General features: G+C 39.7%; 1 protein-coding gene across 1 annotated transcript; it reads left to right on the top strand.

The window, feature by feature from the left end:
• The first annotated feature begins 3596 nt into the window (after positions 1–3596).
• On the top strand, positions 3597–10267 carry LOC131935867 (uncharacterized). Its single transcript, XM_059292589.1, has 6 exons — positions 3597–3737; positions 5042–5199; positions 7391–7524; positions 8283–8430; positions 9175–9293; positions 10106–10267. Exons 1-6 carry the CDS (start codon positions 3656–3658, stop codon positions 10197–10199), a joined length of 735 nt encoding a protein of 244 aa, XP_059148572.1. The 5' UTR covers positions 3597–3655; the 3' UTR covers positions 10200–10267.
• Positions 10268–10587: the final 320 nt, after the last annotated feature.

Raw genomic sequence — 10587 nt, 5'->3', positions numbered from 1 at the left:
CAAAAGTTCACACTGTAGACACCCATGGACAGAAATAGAAACGACCGTGGGAGAAGTGTCTCTGTAATACTCATATCATTCCAAAAATGTCCATGACATTAAATTGACCCTTGGCGATGAAGGCACGCTAGCTTGAAATATACGCCTGTTCGGTTGAGTGGGGGGGGGGGGAATGTGTGTGGGGGGGGGGGGGGGGTGAGGTGTGTATCTCTTTCTACCATTCAGGTTGTGCACTTTTAAAAACCTGGGAAACTGAAGACTGTTCTAATGTTAATTTACTTGGGGGCTGATCGAGTGATGTTTGGCTTGAGACTGTCTAAATTAAAATTAATACTTTATTTATTTCTTTCCTGTACATTTTTTTTCCCCAGTTAAGTGTGAGTTCCCAGTCTATGTCTTAGCTTTGCTTGAAATATTTCTTTTAACTCGATGTCCGTGTATTTTGTGAAAAAATATCTGACTTTATTCTTAATTTTGCCAAATAGTCGATCTTTAAATAGCCGTTGCTACTAGTCCAGGGGTCGGCAACCTTTTGAGACGAAAGAGCCAAAAGTTACAATTTACAACAATACCCGGTTTTTAAAGAGCCGCTAACATTTTTATGTCAATAGTTTATTTGTTTAGTAATTATATAATCCTAAACAAAGATCATACTGTATATATATATATATATATATATATATATATATATATATATATATATATATATATATATATATATATATATATATATACATATATATATATATATATATATACATATATATATATACATATATATATATATACATACAAATATATATACATACATATATATATATATACATATATATATATATATATACATATATATATATATATATATATACATATATATATATATATATATATATATATATATATATATATATATATATATATATATAGTTTAAAATAAATAGCTTTTAATATCTGAGATAATCTCATTTTTTTGTGATGAGAGGATCTACAATGTAAGTCAGAGTACTTGCATTTGTTTTGAATAGCTCAAATATCTCAGTGAAAACACCCTTCATTTTGTTTATATTAATGCCCAAGTGATTGAATAGTACCATTGGTTTCATAACGATATTTGTTTCCGATTTTTCGTAATTAAGTAATTTATCGCTCATCATGTATTCAACAAAATTTTTTTTTTCGAATAAATCACTTCTTTAAGCAAGACATAGGCTAGATGTTCCTTTCAGGTTTAGTTTCTTTATGATATCCACTATGAAGTTGAATGTTTCAATTCGGAATGGACAATGTAATAGGAACTACACTGAGATAGGTAGTAACTAAATATTCTAATAGAATAGTGAATGTTTATTGTTTATGTCTATTGTTATATCGTTTATTACCGAGTGTTGCAGAATAATATTTTTATGAGTTTTGGATATAAAATAAAATAATTATTAATATTTGTGTATGGAGCTGAAGAGCCGCAACTGGACACCTAAACAGCCGCATGCGGCTCGCGAGCCGCAGGTTGCCGACCCTTGTACTAGTCTGTTTTCGTCTTCTGTAAAATAGAGTAACTGTAGACACTAGCTTAGAAGATTAAAGCCGATTGACCTATGTTCAAGACAGACGAATAAGTAGCCAATATCTTTCACAATAATTTAATGTGTTTCGCTTTTTGCATACATGTAATATTTATTTCTAAATTACATTTTCTGTCTACCATTAACTACTTTCAACTACCAATAATTACCATTAGTTACGATCAACTACCAGCAAATACCATCACATCTCTAAATGCTTGGTTGTGTTCTAACTGTTCCCTGACCAACATCTAACGTTACATTGTCTCCCTTGTAATTCCTCTAGAGCTCTGACTTATTACCTCCCTTGGTCACTTTCACATTGGCTGACGCTGGTATACACACATCGTACTCTCTTACACCGTGCACGTAACACACACATACTCACTCGCACACACTCACATATACACTCAAACACACTCACAGGTACACTCGCAACCATATACACATACACTCAAATATTTTGCAGGTGTTGTACGTACGCACACGTAGGCCTAGACTCACAAATACACACCCACACGCATTCACTCACTGAAAAAACACACACACAAGCGCACTCCCCCACACACCTACACCTACACTTACACATACACACACACACTAGCACATACTCAAACTCTCACACAAACTCGCTCACACTTATATACACTCACACACGCATACACATCCACTCAATCTTACATCGTGTATGTGTTACACGCACACACACACGCTCGCACACACACACACATTCGCACATACTCAAACTCTCACACATAGGCCTAATCGTACACACTTATATACACTTACATACGCATACACATGCACTCAAACTTACATCGTGTATGTCTTACACGCACACGTACGCTCACAAACACACTCACATACATTCATACACACAACCCCACGCCAGTACAATGTCCTACAACTTTTTAACATCAGAACCCCAGCCTCCAACTAAGGTTGACAAACTAGATACGAACTGTGGACCAAACTGTTACCAAAACAAGTTCCAGTCATTCCCTCCATTTGTACCATCAAAATACAGACACAAGTGATCTACAGTTCATAGAAATGTTCGCTCCATTAAGACAATATGTACCCACCTTCGTATAGCCAGTACCCAAAAGCAGAGGCAACCCAAGACAAATTAATACATCCCTCCTCTCCAAAACTAGCCCAATAAAATGTTTGATTTTCAATGTGCCATTACTAATTTTAAAAATTTAATTATCTTTTTCGCTAATGTTACAAAGTTACGGTTATTGACCCTAGTTTTAATGTAGACGTAGTATCCCTAGTAGTTGACCTACTTAAAGGTCTAACCAGAAACAGGGCCACCTAGTTATGTCATGGTGAACCACAGTACCTTACAATTCACGTGACCAGTTGTACTTTAGGTACCAAGGTGACTCACACATTAGCCTCGTTCTAAATGTAATCTTTTTCCTTACATATAATTACATTTTTTTTTATTAATTCTGCATGCCACAATATTATAAAAATAAGGTATAATAAGTTCTCTAAGGAAATGTACACAATGATTGCAAGAAAAAAAAATGTTACAAAAAAAAAATTAAATTTACTCTTGGGAAGTTGTCGGGACATAAGGCAGATGAAGTAGAGTTTAGCTGTTTCTAAGATATAGATAAATGAAGAAATAACGTAGTCAGAACCGTGCCCAGACGATTTTACTTTCCCAATCGTGCGCTTGGTACCCATTAGTGCTGAATGGACCCACGGACTTTCTACGGATACAAGACCTGGATTTGAACTCGAGACTTTGGGTTAGCAATCGCAGGCTCTACCATCCAACCACAAGGTCCAGCTACATGCAAAAAGGCGGGAAATAATTACATACACACAGTAGCACTATGGATGTATTCGTGTCTTATCATGTGTCGAACACACATCTAATGTGCTATTTTGTTTTCTATATTGTCTAAACTTAACCGATAAATTATGCTAATTAACTGTCCGGTTAAATAAAGTTTAGGTAATTAACAGCGGATCGTTTGCTTACTCAATAACACCACTAATTACTTTCTTTAAGCCGTGTATAAATACTGGGAGAAAAGCCACGATGAATCAAGTGATTCTGGAGAGTAACCAAGATGGCGTCTTCTACATTCGTTTTCATGTGCTTGGCTCTAGGAGTGGTCGTTGTAAGGGGACAAACAGGCCCCTCCCCCACGGGTAAGTAATTTTTATGATAATTTTTTTTGGAGTTGCCCTTGTAAGCGGGACAGTCCCCTACCCCGCGGGCGAGTTGGTTCTTACTGTAACTGAGGACAGAAGCTAGGGCCATCGTCTCAGACTGCAAGCATGATGGTATACTGGGCTCTACTGCAAGCATGACGGTAGACTGGGCTGTACTGCAAGCATGATGGTATACTGGGCTCTACTGCAAGCATGATGGTATACTGGGCTCTACTGCAAGCATGACGGTATATTGGGCTCTACTGCAAGCATGATGGTGTACTGGGCTCTACTGCAAGCATGATGGTGTACTGGGCTCTACTGCAAGCATGACGGTATACTGGGCTCTACTGCAAGCATGATGGTATACTGGGCTCTACTGCAAGCATGATGGATCAAACAGCTTGAGAGTTAGCAATAGCTGGCAGTAGAGTGTTTGATTGAGCTCACAGCGCAGGCAGAATATCGGACATTCAGTTTATGATAGGCAGCCGATAATGGGGTCAGCACTATACCCAGCCTCCTTTACTTTCCTCAACAAAAGTCAGGTACCCAATAGAGCTGGGTTGACTCATATTCGTCGTACACACTCAAGCTCAGGATCCGAACTCGAGACGTTCGGGTTAGCAGTGGTGTGACTACGCCGTCCCAGCTTTGTAATTAAGCTCTGAGTTCTTGACCTGGGTTTGGTCAGAGCGGACAATAGAACGATTATGAAGGGTTCGGTGAGTGCGCATTTGAAACTGATAGGATTCGGTACCGCCAAAAGGTTAAAAACCACTACATTAGACGAATGTTCAAGTTTGCGAATATATTATTTAAACAAAGTCTTTACAATTCAAACGATCTATTGACCACCACTGATTAAACAAAATCTGTACACATCAAACTATCTACTGACCACCACTGATTAAACAAAATATGTACACATCAAACTATCTACTGACCACCACTGATTAAACAAAATCTGTACACATCAAACTATCTACTGACCACCACTGATTAAACAAAATCTGTACAAATCAAACGATGTATTGACCACCACAAATTAAACAAAATCTGTACACATCAAACGATGTACTGACCACCACTGATTAAACAAAATCTGTACAAATCAAACGATGTATTGACCACGATTAATTAAACAAAATCTGTACAAATCAAACGATGTATTGACCACGATTAATTAAACAAAATCTGTACACATCAAACGATGTATTGACCACGATTAATTAAACAAAATCTGTACAAATCAAACGATGTACTGACCACGACTAATTAAAACCACCTGACGATTCCAGCGGTGCCCTCAGACAAGCTGCTCCGGTTCCTGCACATCGTGAGCGGGTACCAGTCGGGGGAGAAGCAGGTGGCCCAGGACAAGAAGAAGAACGTCCCCAACCCCCACCCCCTTGCTGAGAGCTACGCCATCCCCGTGTATGTTCCAGTTCTAGGCGAGGTGAGTGATGTGTGATCTAGGCGAGGTGAGTGATTTGTTATCCAGGCGAAGTGAGTGATGTTTGATGTAGGCGAGGTGAGTGATGTATGATCTAGGCGAGGTGAGTGATGTATGATCTAGGCGAGGTGAGTGATGTATGATCTAGGCGAGGTGAGTGATGTATGATCTAGGTCTGGTGAGTGATGTATGATCTAGGCGAGGTGAGTGATGTATGATCTAGGTCTGGTGAGTGATGTATGATCTAGGCGAGGTGAGTGATGTATGATCTAGGCGAGGTGAGTGATGTATGATCTAGGCGAGGTGAGTGATGTATGATCTAGGCGAGGTGAGTGATTTGTTATCAAGGCGAGGTGAGTGATGTATGTTCTAGGCGAGGTGAGTGATGTATGATCTAGGCGAGGTGAGCGATTTGTTATCTAGGCGAGGTGAGTGATGTATGATCTAGGCGAGGTGAGTGATGTATGATCTAGGCGAGGTGAGTGATGTATGATCTAGGCGAGGTGAGTGATGTATGATCTAGGCGAGGTGAGTGATGTATGATCTAGGCGAGGTGAGTGATTTGTTATCAAGGCGAGGTGAGTGATGTATGTTCTAGGCGAGGTGAGTGATGTATGATCTAGGCGAGGTGAGTGATTTGTTATCTAGGCGAGGTGAGTGATGAATGATCTAGGCGAGGTGAGTGATGTATGATCTAGGCGAGGTGAGTGATGTATGATCTAGGCGAGGTGAGTGATGTATGATCTAGGCGAGGTGAGTGATGTATGATCTAGGCGAGGTGAGTGATTTGTTATCAAGGCGAGGTGAGTGATGTATGTTCTAGGCGAGGTGAGTGATTTGTTATCAAGGCGAGGTGAGTGATGTATGATCTAGGCGAGGTGAGTGATGTGTGATCTAGGCGAGGTGAGTGATTTGTTATCAAGGCGAGGTGAGTGATGTATGATCTAGGCGAGGTGAGTGATGTATGTTCTAGGCGAGGTGAGTGATTTGTTATCAAGGCGAGGTGAGTGATGTATGATCTAGGCGAGGTGAGTGATTTGTTATCAAGGCGAGGTGAGTGATTTGTTATCAAGGCGAGGTGAGTGATTTGTTATCAAGGCGAGGTGAGTGATGTATGATCTAGGCGAGGTGAGTGATGTATGATCTTGTCGAGGTGAGTGATGTATGATCTAGGCGAGGTGAGTGATGTATGATCTAGGCGAGGTGAGTGATGTATGATCTAGGCGAGGTGAGTGATTTGTTATCAAGGCGAGGTGAGTGATGTATGATCTAGGCGAGGTGAGTGATGTATGATCTAGGCGAGGTGAGTGATTTGTTATCAAGGCGAGGTGAGTGATGTATGATCTAGGCGAGGTGAGTGATTTGTTATCAAGGCGAGGTGAGTGATGTATGATCTAGGCGAGGTGAGTGATGTATGATCTAGGCGAGGTGAGTGATGTATGTTCTAGGCGAGGTGAGTGATGTGTTGCATATTTATTTATATCAGCTGTGTAATAATAACTATCTTCTTCTGTTTATTTATGTTAAATTTTATGCATTCCAGAGCATACGTTATTTATTTTCCTATAAAAATGGCATCTAGCTGACCGCCCCTATAAGTTTTAGACGCATGCATCTCTTCCCCCCCCCTTTCCCCTTTTTCACTATACTCTCTGAACATGTCTTAGGTATAATCCAACCAGTGGCGTAGCGAGGTCGGTTGTCACCCGGTGCGGCACTTAATGGTGTCACCCCCCCAGAGGCGTAGCGACCCTTCCCGGGGACAAACTTTCAAATTTTCGATTTGCACCCCCCCCACCAAAATTTCGATTTGCACCCCCCTCGAACTTTTGATTTGCCCCCCCCCCCCTCCCTCAAGTTTTTATGCTATATATTTTACTATTTTTTGCCTTGGTGTCACCCCCCTAAATGGTGTCACCCGGTGCGGTCCGCACCCCCAGCCCCCCCCCCCTCGCTACGCCTCTGAATCCAACAGATATTCATTGGCTTCTGTGATCTTATGTTAAACACTGACATAGCTTTCAGTAGCCCGTATCGTCCTAACCGGCGTTTGTGTTCGTTTTAAATAATCCATCACTTACATCATTTAAATACTAACAACCAATCGTTGTTTTTACTGATGGCATGTGTGTGTTGCCAGATTTTTAACCACAATTCTCGCCAATTCATGCCTCCCCCCCCATGTCTGCCACAGATCCCCGCCTTCTATATGGAAGAGTTCATCAACAAAGTCTCTATTCGCCGTTACATCACGACCGTCATCGAAAACCAAGATGGCAACCTCATTGTGACACCTTACAACATCACCGTTGATGTCAAACTACAGAAGTCAGTGAACATGTGTCTTGTATTTTTGTCATGTATATCATCATTCATTTTCTTAGTAAGTTTTCGCTAATCGCTTGTTTAATCTTATAGTGACTTAGGACCATTGGATATAACAATGACCATGTATTTGTAAACTTACCACTAAAATGAATAATATATATTAGCTGACCCTTTTTATTTTCTACTTTTCAGTACTTCATTATTAGTGAATTCGACGACAATGAAAATATCAAGCAGAACTTCTTATTTCTCTTTAGTTTCAAATCTTTTAAAAACTAAATTATCTGCCGCTAATAATAGTCGTTACTAATTCGACCCGGCTCCACGGTGGGTGGTAGCTATATGCCTGGAGAGCGGGGGAGTAACAGCGTGCGTTTACGTGGTGTCTCGCATTGTCCACAAGAAGAGAATTATATAGAGAGCTACTCCCTTAGCAATAAAGTTGATTTTGATGTAAAATTATTTCTGACCACATTACACGACTGATCATGTTACATAGTTGAGACATCTTCCTTGTGTCTATCAACTGTATGGAGAGAGGGGGAAGGGGTGGGCTTATCAACCTAAGGCCCAAGCTTTGGACCTTGATTTCCCAAGGGAGGTCATCCAATCGTCCATCTCACTATGGAGCCATTTATTTATTTATTTATTCATTACAGACTACATAACTGCGAATGGTGATTCAGTGTTGATCCAATTTTTTCAGAAATGGAGTTTTGGATACAAACGTACTCTCTAACATCATCCAATTGTTTCAGAAATGGAGTCTTGGATACAAACGTAATCCTTAACCTCAAGAAGGAGGACCTGAGCGACAGCGGCAGGAACTGTGATGGCATTTACTACGAGGTTTCCAAAAACGAGTTCATCGGCCTCTTCCCCGACTGTTCCCAGAGCCTTGAGGCGGTAAGATGATACGGCATAGCTGTCAAGTTGGGATAGGTAGCCTATATGATGTGGCATAGTTGTCATGTTGGGATATGTAATCTAGATGATGTGGCATAGCTGTCAAGTTGGGATAGGTAGCCTAGATGATATGGCATAGTTGTCAAGTTGGGATAGGTAGCCTATATGATGTGGCATAGTTGTCATGTTGGGATATGTAATCTAGATGATGTGGCATAGCTGTCAAGTTGGGATAGGTAGCCTAGATGATATGGCATAGTTGTCAAGTTGGGATAGGTAGCCCAGATGATGTGGCATAGTTGTCAAGTTGGGATAGGTAGCCTAGATGATGTGGCATAGTTGTCAAGTTGGGATAGGTAGCCTAGATAAATAGCTCCCACTTTGGGATAGGTAGCCTAGATGATGTGGCATAGTTGTCAAGTTGGGATAGGTAGCCTAGATAAATAGCTCCCACGTTGGTATAGGTATCCTAGATGATGTGGCATAGCTCCCACGTTGGGATAGGTAGCCTACAATCATCAATAAGAACATATAAAATTGATGATATTTAAAGCCATAACACCATTCATTGACTTATCACACTTTAGCAATTGTTACACCAGTTCCAAGATAAAAGAACTCATGATAAATTATTTCAGACAATTTATCCCAGAGACATAAGTTAGAAGTCGCTTTTGTTTTATAAATTTTAATTTTCTCAAATGCGTCTCTAATGCAATGAAAACAATGCCTTTCTCTGCGCAGAATAACCCCAAATACTTTGGATACTCCAACTGCCACTACTCAGTCGGCATTGTGGCCCACCCTGGAGCTAAGGAGGGCGTCCACCCTGTTCCTTTCGAGCTGAACAAAATCAGGAAACCGTAAGTAGCTGCCAGAATCATGGGCGCTGTCGGGAACTTTTTAAATACTTAACTTGTTCAAGAATATCGACACAGTCATAGTGGTTTAAGCTATGTTAGCATTTTATAATATAAATTTAAGTTAATGTTAACAAAAGTGTAGGGAAATGTTACATTCTAGTAGTGTTAAATGGGAATTGGAGTGGTATGGCGCAATAACATATTGCCTTTTATTTTCTTTATTCTTGTTTGTGCAAGATTTAGAATTATGTTATGAAATCATTGACCCTAGTGTAATATATGGCTGCTTTATAATGGGTTCTGATCAACGTATGCAGATACAATTTCATTAAAATCATATATTATAAAATACTTAAATACTTCATGACTAATGGAGAGTTTTTTGTGAATCATACAAGTGTTACATAGCATGTTAGGTTTATGGTAGTATGATATATTTTTCAGATGTAAAGTATGTGCACAATTCCTAACATTCGATTTATTGTTAGCACAATTTTAGCTGACGTAAAGAATGTTAAGATTCCTCTAGACCTAAAGATACCTTGGGCAGATGAGGTAGAGTTCGTATGTTTCTTACTTCGGAATATGAAGGAATAATGTGGTCAGCAATATGCCCAGCTGCCTTTACTTGAACCCGGAATTGAACTCGAGTATTTCCGGTTAGCAGTATAACGCTCTACCGCTAGGCCACGCCATCCCATAAGTTGACGTATTACATTCAGATCAAGAAATCAAACTGAGCTTAGTTTAATGTCAAACGTCCACTCAGTGTACATCATTATTTAACCTGTGACGTCATACTTCCTCTGCAGACTCCTCCCTTACATGATGAAAGGCAACGAGAAGTTCAAATCCTCTTGTGGACCCACACCACGTGATAGGGTCATCCAATGGCCGTCTGCCTAAATTTGGTGTATGGTTCAACACTAACTAAAATTGTCAGAATTTCGTGAATTAAAAGGAAATAAAACATACCAATTGTTCTGTTCATTATTTGTTTGTAACCAATCTTGGAGTACACACTAGAAAATACGGCTGCCTTTCAGATTGTTCCTGGAAGAATGACGTTTTAATTAAAGACTATGGAAAAGAAAGAAAGAAAAGCAGGCTAAGTCGGAGCTAGCATAATGCATAATATGTTGACACGTAATACCTAATCGTGTTGGAGAAAATGCCCTTTTAATATTATACAATTTAGAAAGAAGAAGAAGAAGAATTATTTGATGAGTAAATTTACAAAACTGAATGCACACATTTTCTTTTAAACACAATGTAAAGATGGGATGGTATATAA

Source organism: Physella acuta, unplaced genomic scaffold, assembly GCF_028476545.2.
Source record: "Physella acuta isolate Inbredline_101_S28 unplaced genomic scaffold, ASM2847654v3 ptg000013l, whole genome shotgun sequence".
Classification (NCBI taxonomy): Eukaryota; Metazoa; Mollusca; class Gastropoda; family Physidae; genus Physella; species Physella acuta.
The sequence above is the reverse complement of the archived record's forward strand: the minus strand, read 5'-3'. Positions and strand labels throughout refer to the sequence as shown.